This window comes from Heterodontus francisci, chromosome 44, assembly GCF_036365525.1.
Source record: "Heterodontus francisci isolate sHetFra1 chromosome 44, sHetFra1.hap1, whole genome shotgun sequence".
NCBI classification, from domain to species: domain Eukaryota; kingdom Metazoa; phylum Chordata; class Chondrichthyes; order Heterodontiformes; family Heterodontidae; genus Heterodontus; species Heterodontus francisci.
The window spans coordinates 26,241,174-26,256,236 of NC_090414.1; the positions used below are offsets into that span (position 1 = coordinate 26,241,174).

At 47.0% G+C, this 15,063-nt stretch overlaps 1 protein-coding gene across 4 annotated transcripts in view; it reads right to left on the reverse strand.

The window, feature by feature from the left end:
- Positions 1-15,063, reverse strand: part of mta2 (metastasis associated 1 family, member 2) — a 93,737-nt gene that overhangs the window by 63,954 nt on the left and 14,720 nt on the right. For 2 of the 4 annotated variants that reach the window (XM_068021529.1, XM_068021527.1), the window contains exons 2-3: positions 7,691-7,758; positions 3,896-3,992 (exon numbers count right to left, since the gene is read on the reverse strand). In XM_068021529.1, the coding sequence (XP_067877630.1) occupies positions 3,896-3,992; positions 7,691-7,758 (165 nt within the window). Of the gene's footprint in view, positions 1-3,895; positions 3,993-7,690; positions 7,759-15,063 lie in introns of those variants that run through there. The other 2 variants (XM_068021528.1, XM_068021530.1) reach the window with 2 other exon arrangements.

Below are 15,063 nucleotides of genomic sequence, written 5' to 3' on the forward strand. Positions count from 1 at the left end.
TTATCTGTTGATTTGCTCTTAGATTTGTACACTCTGTCCCTTCCTATCACGGTCTGTTTATCATTTCCCATATTAATACCTTTCTCTCTTGTCTTGTCTCTAACTCTTGATTTACCATATCTTCCCAAATTTTTTATTAGTTCACTCAATCCACATGGCCTCATTTGATGAACTTTCCAAAATAACATCCTTTCTCACAGCTGTAATAGTTTGTTTGACCAAAATTGCCAGGCTCCCTCCTTTCCTATCCCCCTCCCTATCGCAACTTAAAACATGTCAAAGAAATATTCATTTGTTCCTGATCTTTTGAAAGATAATTCGGTTTGAACAGTGATGCTAATATAAATTGGGAACAAATTTGAAGGAGTTACTGAGTTACAGGGCATGGAAGTTAGATTACGAGTAAACATACAGTCAGTAACACAGGGGGCTGGGGGGAGAGGGGTTATTGAATGACGGTGTGAGGGAGCTGGATTATTGGTAGAGATACAGTCAGTAACATGGGACGCTGGAATGAGAGGTTACCATGTGAGTGTGAGGGAGCTGGATTAACATCACGTAAGGTATGAATATGGAACTCATTGCCACATGGAGTGGCTGAAGCACAAAGCACTAATGCATTTAAGGGGAAGCTTGATACAAACACGAAGAAGATGGGAATAGAGGGAGGGATACGGGGGTGGGGCTGAGTGAGAAGAGGCAACTAGAATGGGAGGAGCTACTGTGGCTGACAGTATGAGGGATCTGGAATAACATGGGAAAGCTGCAGAAGTTCCAGTGATGCAGTCTAACCATTGGCCCTGCTCTCATCCTCTTGTAACTTCTCAAAATTCTTATCATTCAACTTTAAAGAGCAGAATCAAAAGCGACAATTGCAAAACTCTTTCCCGCCATAAAACCACGGTCCATAACTGGTCAGAACTTGCTGACCTACAGTCAGCATTTCACTCAAGCCACCACCCTTACATTGAGCACTCTTCTGGAGCCTCTCCTGTTTTTACTGAAGGGACAGCATGATAAACTAGATGACTGCTCAATGGAATGAAAACCCTTTCTTCACATTGCCAACAGTGAGGAGTGATTTTGGTTTTACATTATATTCAGCAGAATTTCTTTTTAAAAATTGGAAAATAGAATGGAGTCGAGATGAAGTGATTTCAGAGAAAAATAACTGTCACTGGAGTATAAACAGTGCCACATCTATACATTTATATAGTTAACTTCATTATTTTTTAAAAAATGATGCATCTTGCCCACACAGACATTACACTTTGTTACAGATGGGAAATGGTCTTTGAATGCTGGTGCTTCTGAGCTGAAACTGAGATTCAGACATTTGCGAAGTTCCTGGACCAATTAATCTAGTATTGACTTTGCTTACTGCGTTTGTGCAATCTTAAAAGGAATGCAGGTCCTCCTGAACAGAAGACACTGTACAACGAAATGCAAGATATAGCGTAACACTCCTACGAGCAATGACAAGCACTGGGAACATAGGAACAGGAGGAAGCCATTCAGCCCTTCGAACCTGTTCCGCCATTCAATTTGTTCATGGCTGATCTGTAACTTAACTCCATCGACCCATCTTAGTTCCTAACCTTTAATACCATTACCCAACAAAAAATCTATTCATTTGAGTTTTGAAATTTTCAAATTTCCAATGTGTACCATCTACAAGATGCACTGCAGCAACTCACCAAGGCTCCTTAGACAGCACCTTCCAAACCAGCGACCTCTACCAACTAGAAGGACAAGGGCAGCAGGTGGATGGGAACATCCAAGTCACACACCATCCTGACTTGGAACTATATCGTTCCTTCAATGTCGCTGGGTCAAAATCCTGGCACTCCCTTCCTAACAGCACTGTGGGTGTACCTACCACACATGGTCTGCAGCGGTTCAAGAAAGCAGCTCACCACCACCACCTTCTCAAGGGCAATTAAGGATGGGCAATAAATGCTGGCCTAGCCATTCCATGAATGAATAAAACAAAAATTTCCTTCATCCTCTACTGCTTTTTGGAGGAGAGAATTCTAGATTTCCACTACCCTGTGTGAAGAAGTGCTTCCTAACAATTTTAAGGTTCCTGGGATGAAGGGCTTGTGTTACGAAGAATGGTTGAGCCTATACTCATTGGAGTTCAGAAGAATGAGAGGTGATCATATTGAAACATACAAGATTCTGAGGGGGCTTGACAGGGTAGATGCTTGGAGGATGTTTCCCCTTGTGGAGGAATCTAAAACTAGGGGACAGAGTTTCAGAATAAGGGGTCTCCCATCAAAGACAGAGATGAGGAGAAATTTTTTCTCTGAGGGTTCTTAATCTTTGGAATTCTCTTCCCCAGAGAGCAGTTGAAGCTGAGTCATTGAATATATTCAAGGCTGAGTTAGATAGATATTTGATCCACAAGGGAGTCAAGGGTTATGGGGGACAGACAGGAAAGTGGAGCTAAAGCCACAATCAGATCTGCCATGATCTTATTGAATGGCAGAACAGGCTCGAGGGGTTGAATGGTCTTCTCCTGCTCCTATGGAACTCAACCTGGAGAAGTTTGAGGTGATGCATTTGGGGAGGTCAAACAAGGAAAAGGAATACATGATTAATGGGAAAATACTGAGAAGTGTAGAGGAAGTGAGGGACCTTGGAGTGAATGTCCACAGATCCCTGAAGGTAGCAGGATAGGTCGATAAGGTGGTTAAGGCGGCATATGGAATCCCTTCCTTTATTAACCAAGGTATAGAATACAAGATCAGGGAGAATATGCTGGAACTGAAAAGTCATTGGTTAGGCCACAACTTCAGTACTGTGCAGTTCTGGTCACCTCATTACAGAAAGGATGTAATTGTACTAGAAACGGTACAGAGGAGATTTACGAGGATGCTGCCAGGACTGGAAAAATGCAGCTATGAGGAAAGATTGGATAGGCTGGGGTTGTTCTCCTTGGAACAAAGAGTGAGGGGAGATCTGATTGAAATGTACAAAATTGTGAGGGGCCTGGATAGAGTGGAGGTGAAGGGTCTGTTTACCTTAGCAGAGAGGTCAGTGCCCAGTGGGCATAGATTTAAAGTGACTGGTAGAAAAATTAGAGGGGAGATGAGGAGAAACCTTTTCACCCATAGGGTGTTGGGGATCTGGAACTCACTGCCTGAAAGGGTAGCTGCGGCAGAGACCCTCAACTCATTCAAAAGGAGTCTGGATATGCATCTCAAGTGCTGTAATCTGCAGGGCGACGGACCAAATGCTGGAAGGTGGGATTAGAATAGGCGGATCATTTTTCAGCCGGCGTAGACACGATGGGCCAAGTGGCCTCTTTCTGCTCCTTAAACTTTCTATAATTCTTTGATTCTATTTCTTATGATCTTATTAGGTTTGCCGCACTTGTTTTGAACTCTCCCCACCAGAGGAAATAGTTTCTTTCTACTTTCCGATCGAATCTTTTAATCATCATAAACACCTCAATTAGATCACCCCTTAATCTTCTTTACTTGAGGGAATACAAGCCTAGTCTGTGCAACCTGCCTTCATAATTTAACCCCATCATTCTTGTGAACCTCTGTTGCACCTGCTCCAAGGCTAACATATCCTCCCTGATGCGTGGTGCCCAGAAGTTTAAAAATTCCTGTTTACACCATAGAAACACTGGCAGAGTGCATTATTTGTCTCAATAAACTGCAGCTTAATATCACATGTCAGCTATGAAATCCTTCTGGGGTTAAATAAAGCCTTTTTCACGGCATTAACAGGCTAGCCTTAACTTTAGGACATGGATGCAACTCCGCTAAAAATAATTTCACCTCTGGTTCAGATGATATTTGAGCTTCCTTACAACATTGATTCTGCGGGACTATTCTGCCCTAGCCTCCCATGTATCCCAAATAAAGTGCAAGGTACTCACGTGCATGGTTGTCCGCTAGTCCGTTGAGGTTGCTGGAAATGTCCCTCCTGCGATACAGACACACAACCTTGGCTTCTACGTTGCCACTGCCGGTCTGCTTAAAACAAAATCAAATACAGTTAGATTGCTGCGTGAGGTAGCATCGGTAAAGTCACACGGTGTAATTCGTCCACTCAATATACACAACTCAGTGGGTAGCACTCTCACATCCGAGGCAAAAGGTTTTGTGTTTGAGCCCCACTCCATAGACTTGAGCACATAATCCAGGCTGACACTCCCAGTGCAGTACCAAGGGTGTGCTGAACTTTAGATGAGCCATTTTTTCAGGTTAGACCTTAAACTGAGGCGTCTTCTGCCATCTCAGGCAGATGTCAAAGTTCCCACTGGCAGTACTTGGAAGAGCAGCAGCGAAGTGCTCCCCAATGTCCTGGGTCAATATTTTTCCTCAACCAACATCACGAACACAGATTATCTGGTCATTAACCAGTGAGGATGCAATTCTCTACGTCTCTGCTGGCTGCAAGAATCCTACATGAGTCTCACTCCAGTTCAGAGTCAACATGAGCTGTAAAACTGCTCCCTTATTCAGCACTCAATGGGCCTTTACCCAGAGAAGTGAACGGCTAGCTGGTTCACAAAATGGAAAAGTGCAGTGGGAGACCGCTTTTGAGGTTTGGGTTCAGGTCCGAGTCCAAAAGTTTTACTTTATCCAGAATGGAAAGGGTTTGATGACAAGTAGTGCCACAAAATGGTTGGAGCAAGATCAAGGCAACTCCCCAGGAAATAAATTCCCAATCGACATGCTTCCCACTCATCCTACTTCACTGCAGGAATAACAAAGCCAGGCAGCAAGTCAATTGGGAACATTGTCAGCTGGCATTAGAGCAGCAGTGAGATGGTGACTGGAGGGACTGCATGCAGCAAAGTAGAGAGACAGTGGTCGAGAGCAAATAAGTGAGCCATTAAAGTGCTCACCAAAACTGAAGTTATAACTAATCAGGAAAGAATGCACAGACTGGAGCAAGGTCAAGGGGTGACCTGATAGAGGTCTTTAAAACTATAAAGGGGTTCGATAGGGTTGATATAGGTAAAACATTTCTTCTCCTGAATTAGGGGTTAGCAACATAAGATAATCACTAATAAATCCAATGGGGAATTCAGGAGAATCTTCTTTACCCAGCAAACAGTGAGAATGCAGAACTCGCTCCCACAGAGAAGTAGTTGAGGCGAATCATATAGATACATTTAAGGGGAAGCTAGATGAATACATGAAGGAAAAAGGAAGAGAAGGATATGTTGTTCGGGTAAGATGAAGAAGGTTGGGAGGAGGCTTGTATGGAGCATAAATACTGGCATGGAGCAGCTGGGCTGAAAGAATCCATAGCACAGAAACAGATCAATGTAATTCATGAACAAATGTTACTCTAGATCAAAAGCAAAGCAACCCCTTTGATGTAAATTTTTTTTTTAAATTCCCTGAGATGTGCTGAGATAGTGCTCTATAGCCAAGTGCTTTTCGTATAACCAAAAGCCCAGACAAGTCAACAGGCTGCTCGACCATGGGCAGCATCATAACTCAGCCGGATCCCTCATCTTCCTTGCCCACTTTCCACAGAGACCACTGGACAGTGACCTATGGATAATTTTCCACGCCCTAGCTCAGGAGCACCAAAGCGAATTGTAGCACTCGGCCAAGATCAGCTTAATTTGGCACAGAGCAACCTCAGACTTTTCAGGTCTGTTTGCTTCCCTTGTTACCCCACTCTAGATACTTATGTGCCATAAAACAGGACAACACTCTCAGTGCTGCACTGCCAGAGGTACCATCGTTTGGATGAGTTTTTAAACTGAGGCCCCCGTCTGCCCTCTCGGGTGGGTGTAAAAGATCCCACGGTCACTATTGGAAGAAGAGCAGGGGAGTTCTCCCCGGTGTCCTGGGGCCAATATTTATCCCTCAACCAGATCAGCAAATCTTTATCACATTGCAGTTTGGGGAACTTGCTGTAAACAAGTGTCTGCCACACTTTCTCCATTAGAACAGTGACTAAACTTCAAAAAGTAATTCATTGGCTGTAAAGTGCTTTGGGATGTCTGGACGTCGTGAAAGGCACCAACGAAATGCTAATTTTTTTTCCTTTAACCTTTCACTCGATAACGAAGGGCGTTAATTTAGTCAGTCAATGTTCACCTCTCCTAAAGGTGTTGGCTGAGAGTGTTTGGCACCAGAAGCAGCAGGTACCCTCCAGCAGCTTGCCTATGCTTTGCCATAAGATATCACTAATCCTGGCTTCACCCAGTGTACACATGTGTAGGGTTCGTGGATAGTGGAGTATTTGGTAAACATTCCCCTTCCTATCTCAGGGGCACTGAGGCCAATGGTAACCAGCTGAGTCACCAGGAAAACATTAGCTACAAAATGAACAGCAAATAATTTAAAATTTCCCAGTCCAGTCTTACTTCTTATATTAAAACCTTATTTTCCGCTGCCTTGATAGACCAGCTTGTACAGGCAGTGAAAGAGATAAGCTACACAGATCAGAAAAGCCCCCAGATTCAAACTTCAGCATGTTAGCATCTTATGAATGGATCTTCAGCAGCAGTAACACACTAATCACTGCGGAGGTGGTGGGGTGGGGGGGGGGGGGGGGGGGGAGAAGGAGGAGGGAGAGACAGACACAGAAAGTGACAAACAAAGGCAAAGGCAGAGAGAAGTGAGAGGGACAGAAAGTGATAGAGCTGACAGAGATGGGAGGCAAAGGCAGAGGGTGTGTATCTGTCTGTTGGGTGGAAGAGGAGAAGAACATGATGCTACAGACGTGGACTCTATCAATGCATTCACCTTATAAAGTTTAATTGGAACAAGACAAACAAACAATGATACAAAAGGAAAATACTGCAGATGCTGAAAATCTGAAAATACTCAGCAGGTCAGGCAGCATCTGTGGAGAGAAAAACAAAATTAACATTTCAGGTCTATGTGACCTGTCATCAGAACTGGTGTTTTTTTTAAGCAAGGTCTGAAGATATTTAAACCACAATACAGCCACTGAAGTACTCACGAATAGTCACTGTTGTACGAATTGCAGTACCCAATTAGTGCACAGGAAGATCCTACAAACAGCAACGTGATAATGACCCAGATTTTAGCGATGTTTTTAGCGATGTTGGTTGAGGGATAAATATTGGCCCCAGGACACCGGGGAGAACTCCCCTGCTCTTCTTCCAATAGTGGCCGTGGGATCTTTTACACCCACCCGAGAGGGCAGACGGGGCCTTGGTTTAACGTCTCATCCGAAAGACATCATCCTATAAGAACCCACTTCAAAGCATTTCATTGGCTGTAAAGCCCTTTGGGAAGTCCTGAGGTGGTGAAAGGAGCTGGAGAAATGCAAGTTCTTTCTTCACCTTTCCTGGTTTAGAAGATGAAAGAAAGAAACAATCCGAGGTTCCCAATACCAAGTGACCCTTGCTTGGAAAAGTCGATGTGGTCACCAGGTGAGGATCAAGCAGAGCTAAATTTCAATGTTTGTTGAAAACACAATACTGTTGATGCACTGTGTCTTTCTCTTTCCTTCTCTGGAGGGCTACATGGTCTCTACTTGATGAGGGAATCAGTGCTTGGTTTCAGGGTGGCACTTGGGGGAAGGTTGCCTCCCAGCCGTCTCACCTGGGAAATTATACAGGCAGGAGATGGAAAAAAATACATCACCCCACACAGCCACAACATTTCTTGCTGTGCTGATGCAGGTCTCTCATCACACACCGAATCCCTACTAAGCAATGTAAATTCTGTACCTTGTTCAGTTCCTCTATCCTTCGGATAAGGTACGGATTACTCGAGGAGTTTTCAAAGTAAACATAATCTGGAAGAGATGAAGTACAGGATTAGAAAGCATAATATAAATAAAGTGATTTCTCCCCTTTGTCCACTCACAGAATGAACAGTGATCTCCAAACTCTCTCCTTCACCAGCATCACAGCTACTCAGGAGAATGGGAAGGTATTCTCCCCTCTACTCCTCAGCAAGTGGCAATTTGCTGAGGATGCACAGGAAGCCCACTGGCACCTCACCTTATTGCCATTCCTCAAGCGCGAGCCTCAGTTTCCACATTACACTCTTGGGGGGGTGCTGGTGGGGCACAAGACAGTCAAGCTCAATGCCACCTCCACCCTGACTTCACAAGGACTTTCCAACCGGGACGAGTCAGGTTTGGTGGTGGTGGTGGGGGGGGGGGGGGCGGGGTCACTTGATCAGAGGTCAGGAGCAAGACCTGTGACCAGTTTCCCTTTCTTTCTCTCTCTCGGGAACCCTAAGGCCAGTGACTGTGTTCCTACAGCTGCCAAATTGAGGTCAGCTAACACCCCACTATTAGGGATCTAATCTGGGACCTTCCTGGCCTATTCAGTTCAGTCATACCTCCGATAAAGCATTCACCCATTGAGTTGAAACCTTTTATCATGGCCCTCTTCAGTTTTCCGCCTTTCGGATCACATGTTAAACGGAGACCCCCATCTGCCCTCTCAGGTGGGTATAAAGGATCCCAGGGCCAATGTAAAGTGCTTGGGACATCCTGAGGACATCAGCAGACCAGATAATGGTTTCAGTGATGCTGTTGAGGGATAAATACTGGCTCCAGGACACCGGACACGGGGAAGAACTCCCCTGCTCTTTCAGTTGTGCCCGCCTGAGGGCAGATGGGGCCCAGGTTTAATACCTCATCCGAAAGATGGCATCTCCAACAGTGCAGCACTTAGTTTTTAGTTTTAGAGATACAGCACTGAAACAGGCCCTTTGGCCCACCGAGTCTGTGCCGACCATTAACCACCCATTTATACTAATCCTACACTAATCCCACATTCCTACCACATCCCCACCTGTCCCTATATTTCCCTACCACCTACCTATACTAGGGGCAATTTATAATGGCCAATTTACCTATCAACCTGCAAGTCTTTTGGCTTGTGGGAGGAAACCGGAGCACCCGGAGAAAACCCACGCAGACACAGGGAGAACTTGCAAACTCCACACAGGCAGTACCCAGAATTGAACCCGGGTCGCTGGAGCTGTGAGGCTGACTTCCTCAGTCAGTCTGGATTAAATGGTTCTGACTTTGCAGTGGGACTTGAACCCATGACCTCTGACTCAGAGGCAAGAGTGCTACTCATCGAGTCACAGCTGACACCAGATAAACACACTTGCACAATAAATTCATCACTGAGCTGTCATCGGAAACAGCAGAAATGGCGACAGTATGGCCCACTGCATGCTGGTTCTCCAGCACCCAGACCCACATCGGTGCTGATCTGTGCCCCTCAGACAGGCTGCCTAGCAGCTAGGAGTGGGGGAGAGGGGTTGTGCCTGTGCTGATGCAAGACACCTCCTAATGAAAGTAATAAGCGTAAACTGGCCCCCTTTCCTGGCCTATTGCCAGCACATCTAATTTTTAGGCAACAAAATAAGAAGGACACATCCCACCCCAGTTTACTAAGTCATAAAACTATGATGGCTCGACTGAAATGTTTTAGAGTGAGTGAACACAGCAGAAAACTCAAACCCTAGCTCCAATCCACTGAAAAATGGGGTCACTTGGAAGACAAGTCACACTGCAGGGGTGGCATGCCAACGAGCACATTGACTGTATACACTACTACATCTTGCACAGCATGTTTCATGTAGATAAAACACATGACCAAGTCATTTCAGAGTCAGAAAGAAGGAATAAAAGGAAGAGGAAGAAAAAAATAGAATAAGATTCTCATTTCTACAGAGTCTTTTAAACCTTAGGAAGTCCTAAACACTGCACAATGAAGTACTTCAGTTTGAAGTGTCGTCACTGTTGTAACGTAGGAAATGTGGAATTCCACACAGATACGATAATGACCAGATCATCTGTTTTAGTGATGTTGGTTGAGGGATAAATATTGGCTGCAGGACCGAAGAATTCCCCTGCTCTTCTTCCAATAGTGACCACGAGATCTTTTATGACTACCAGAGAGGTCCCACAGGGCACTCAGTTTAAAGCCTCATCTAAAGGTTGTGACTCCAACAGTGCGGTGCCCCGTCAGCGCTGACCCTCCGATAGCTAGATTTGTTCCAGGGATGAGGGGTTTGTCTGATGAAGAGAGATTGAGCACTTTAGGCCTTTACTCTCTAGAGTTTAGAAGAATGAGAGGAGATCTAATTGAGGAATATATGATGACTAAAGGGATTGACAAAGTAGACGTAGAGAGGATGTTTCCTCTGGTGGGACAATCTAGAACAAAAGGTCATAGTTTTAGGATAAGGGGTAGCAGATTTAAAACAGAGATGAGGAGAAATTACTTCTCTCAAAAGGGTCATGAGTCTGTGGAATTCACTACCCCAGAGTGCGGTGGATGCCGGGACATTGAGTAAATTTAAGGAGCAGATAAACAGATTTTTAATTAATAAAGGGTTGAAGGGTTATGGAAAACGGGCAGGAAAGCGGAGTTGAGGCCGAGATGAGATCAGCAATGACCGTATGGAATGGTGGAGCAGGCTTGAGGGGCTATTCCTGCTCCTAGTTCTTATGGTGCCCGGTTAGTGCTGACCCTCTGCAGCGCGGCGCTCCCTCAGCGCTGACCCTCCAATAGCGAGGTGCCCTGTCAGTGCTGACCCTCTGCAGCGCAGCGCTCCCTCAGCGCTGACCCTCCAATAGCGCGGTGCTGTCAGTGCTGACCCTCTGCAGCGCAGCGCTCCCTCAGCGCTGACCCTCCAATAGCGAGGTGCCCTGTCAGTGCTGACCCTCTGTAGCGCAGCGCTCCCTCAGCGCTGACCCTCCAATAGCGCGGTGCTGTCAGTGCTGACCCTCTGCAGCGCAGCGCTCCCTCAGCGCTGACCCTCCAATAGCGAGGTGCCCTGTCAGTGCTGACCCTCTGCAGCGCGGCGCTCCCTCAGCGCTGACCCTCCAATAGCGAGGTGCCCTGTCAGTGCTGACCCTCTGCAGCGCAGCGCTCCCTCAGCGCTGACCCTCCAATAGCGAGGTGCCCTGTCAGTGCTGACCCTCTGCAGCGCAGCGCTCCCTCAGCGCTGACCCTCCAATAGCGCGGTGCTGTCAGTGCTGACCCTCTGCAGCGCGGCGCTCCCTCAGCGCTGACCCTCCAATAGCGAGGTGCCCTGTCAGTGCTGACCCTCTGCAGCGCAGCGCTCCCTCAGCGCTGACCCTCCAATAGCGAGGTGCCCTGTCAGTGCTGACCCTCTGCAGCGCGGCGCTCCCTCAGCGCTGACCCTCCAATAGCGAGGTGCCCTGTCAGTGCTGACCCTCTGCAGCGCAGCGCTCCCTCAGCGCTGACCCTCCAATAGCGCGGTGCTGTCAGTGCTGACCCTCTGCAGCGCAGCGCTCCCTCAGCGCTGACCCTCCAATAGCGAGGTGCCCTGTCAGTGCTGACCCTCTGCAGCACTGACCCTCCACAGTGCAGTGCTCCCTCAGCATTGCATCGGGATTGCTGGCCTGTATTTTGTACTCAAAACTCTGACACGGGGTTTGAATCTCTGACTCAGAGGCGAGAAAGAGACAGAGTGCTACCCACTGAACCACTGCAGGGGGTGGGTTAGCCAACAGCTGGTCATAGAGATGAGTTTTTAGTGGAGTCGGGAGAAGTAGAGAAACCGATGAGATGAGGGAGGAAACTATCCGCAGCTTGTATATCTTACCAACTTTTTGGTTGTTTAAGTACGTGACATGAAGCCTCACAAACCACTTTTGCAAAGATCAAAATCCACTTTTCCATTCACTTGCTGATATCTCAAGCTGCTGTTGACCAAGACTGTGGGCCGCCAGTTTAGGGTTTAATCCACCCCAGAGAGGCAGGAAGACCCAGAGTACCTCTTTTCTTATCTCTGGGTCCACAAAGTCCGCAGGACAAAATAACCAGGAAAAAATATTAGTGTATAAAGGACTGAATTGCCAGGTCTGAGAGCTAGATGGTGGGTCAATGTGTTCAATAGGCCATTATTTGCACACCTCTGCTGCATTCTTTCCATTCATTCCTCTGCCTCTCTCAAGCTGCTCATCTCTCTCCCAGCCTATCTCTCCATCATTTATCTAAAAACATTAGTCGACCTTGTATGAAACACAATCACAATTGAATAATCATTTAAAAAGATACAAAAAGAGCAAGAAACAGTTATGTCCTGCTGTTTTTTTTGACCTTGAAGGGATGCTGATATAGTGAGAAGAGTAGCCAAGTGGCTGTCAACCTCAAGAAACCTCCAACTATAATTAGCCTCTAATTGACATCAGGGCCCACTCAGACCACTTCCCCATAGAGTATCTGAGCAGTGGCCTTAATGACAGACTAGGTTAGCTACTAATCCCTCCTGCCACACTCCAGATCCACACCTTGATAGATCAGCTCACAGAAATGTAAAAAAAAAATGTTGCATTGTTGAATGATAGCAGGGATGAGGAACTTCAGTTTTGTGGAGACGAGGGGGGCTGGGGTGGTTCTTTAAGGGTAGAGAAGTTTAAGGGGAGATTTAATAGAAGTGTTCAAAATCATGAAGGGTTTTGAAAGAGTAAATAAGGAGATACTGTTTCCAGTGGCAGGAGGGTCAGTAACCAGAGGGACACAGATTGTAGATAATCGGTAAAACAAACCAGAGGGGAGATGAGTTTTTTTTTAACGTAGCAGATTGTTGTGATCTGGAACGCGCTGCCTGAAAGGGCAGTGAAAGCAGATTCAATAGTAATTTTCAAAAGGAAATTGGATAAATAGTTGAAAAGGAGAAATTTGCAGGGCTATGGAGAAAGAGCCGGGGGGGGGGGGGGGGGGGGTGGGACTGATTGGATAGATCATTCAAAGAGCCAACACAGGCACGATGGGCCGAATGACTTCCCACTGTGCTATGTAATTCTATGACACTTGGCCTGGGAAGGGGTACAACATACGGAGGCAGAAGATGGGAGAAAATAATTTAATGGAGGAAATGCATGCACATGTGGACACTGGGCAAGGGCAGGATAAAGTTCAGTTGTGATTGCCTGCCCATGGTCGAATATCCAACCAATACTCAAACGTCAAGGCCAGCAAGATACACCTAGAGGCTGATGTAACTGGACCCAGTAGATAATCTGAATTCTCAATCATGGCCTTTCGACATTGAATGAGTTCACACTAATTCTCCACAAGGGAATTTCTCCTCTGAGCCAGCGTTTTTTCCAGGGGCAATGAGTGTGGAGGATAAACAAGCTAGCACGGTGAGTCATCTGGGAAACACTCTTACACACCCTGACCCAGCAAAGTGTTACAAAGGTGCCAGAGACTCAGAATCCACTCATCTACTCTTTTTAAATCGAAGAACAATCCTGGATTGGGAAGAGGAAGTGCCCTAACCAACAACCACATCCATTGATATAGTGCCTTTAACAGTCAAATGTCTCAAGCCGTTTCAGAGGAATGTAATTCACACACAAAGATTTGATGCCAAGCTAAAGAGACATTAGGATAGTTGACCAAGTTTTTTTTGAAAAGAGGTGTTGCTAGGGGGTTGAATGTTGGCCAGGATAACAGGAGAACACTCTGTCTCCTGTGACAGGTTCCAGAGGACCTTTGAAAGCCAACTAAGCCTTGGCTTACTGTCACATCCATAAGACTACCCCTCCTACAGTGCAGCGTTCCCTCAGTACTGACCCTCCGACAGTGCGGCGCTCCCTTGGTACTGACCCTCCGACAGTGCGGCGCTCCCTCGGTACTGACCCTCCGACAGTGCGGCGCTCCCTCGGTACTGACCCTCCGACAGTGCGGCGCTCCCTCGGTACTGACCCTCCGACAGTGCGGCGCTCCCTCGGTACTGACCCTCCGACAGTGCGGCGCTCCCTCGGTACTGACCCTCCGACAGTGCGGCGTTCCCTCAGTACTGACCCTCCGACAGTGCAGCGCTCCCTTGGTACTGACCCTCGACAGTGCAGCACTCCCTCGGTACTGACCCTCCTACAGTGCAGCGCTCCCTCGGTACTGACCCTCCGACAGTGCAGCGCTCCCTCGGTACTGACCCTCCTACAGTGCAGCGTTCCCTCAGTACTGACCCTCCGACAGTGCGGCGCTCCCTCGGTACTGACCCTCCGACAGTACGGCGCTCCCTCAGTACTGACCCTCCGACAGTGCAGCACTCACTTGGTGCTAGCACTGGGAGTGTCTGCCTGGTTTATGGGGCTCAAATCCCGCAATCTTTTGACTCAAGCTGTGAGCTATCGGTATGGAAACCTGAGCTGTGCTCCTCTGGGCTGCTCCCTTTCACATCCTCACCGCTGGACAGAGAAGCAATTACAGCTGCTTTAGTGAGGTGAGCCAGACATTGTGCACAGCACACAATGTCTGAGCAAAGTCACCTAAGGGTGGCACAGTGACTATAGAAAGGGACAAAACTTTTTTTTTAAATGAGAAATGTAACAACTGACAGTACATTAAAAATAATCGTCCCCTCACAACACTTCAACCAAGTGTACTGCAGAGGAGGGAACTGAAGCATACAGGAAGTTTCACAACTCAGTCTAGGTCTATGTTGAGTTAGCTGATCTTGGTCTGGGCATTTCTGTTTGATACAATTGGGATCAGTGCCCTTCACTGGGGCAGGGTGGTGTGTGGATTTGGTGAACGAGGTTAGGAAGAATATCCACCCAGGGCCACCACCCCGAGCACAATCTAGTGGCCTCCGTGGGTACATGGTTTTGGAGGTGAATGCAGGCTCAGGCTGAGCTGCGATGCCCTCAACAGTTGAACAGCCTGCTGACGCACACTGTCTCAGCCTGCACATGAATGGCACGTGAGGTGCCAAAGGAATAACCCACCAAAATCTTCAGGAGAATAGAGAAAATGGGGCATGAAGGAAATGGAAGAAAAAAATTACCAAGAAAATGTTATTTCACAGGTTGTCTGTACAGCAGCAGCTGAGGGTATGGAGAGCAACAAAAGACAGAGTGTGTGGTTCTTTATTTTAAAAACAGAAATGAAAGCCAACAGCTGGCTGGGCTCAATAAAGATGACTCTACAGGGACAGTCACCATCCCATCCCACACCTCGGGAAACAGGTGCTCCAGCACACCCAGGCACATAGCAACATGGGCACAAAAAACCCATACACACGCCTCGACTCATCCTGCGTTTGCTTCAGGATGTTCTGAGCCCTCCAAAAGGGGCCTGTGCTGCAC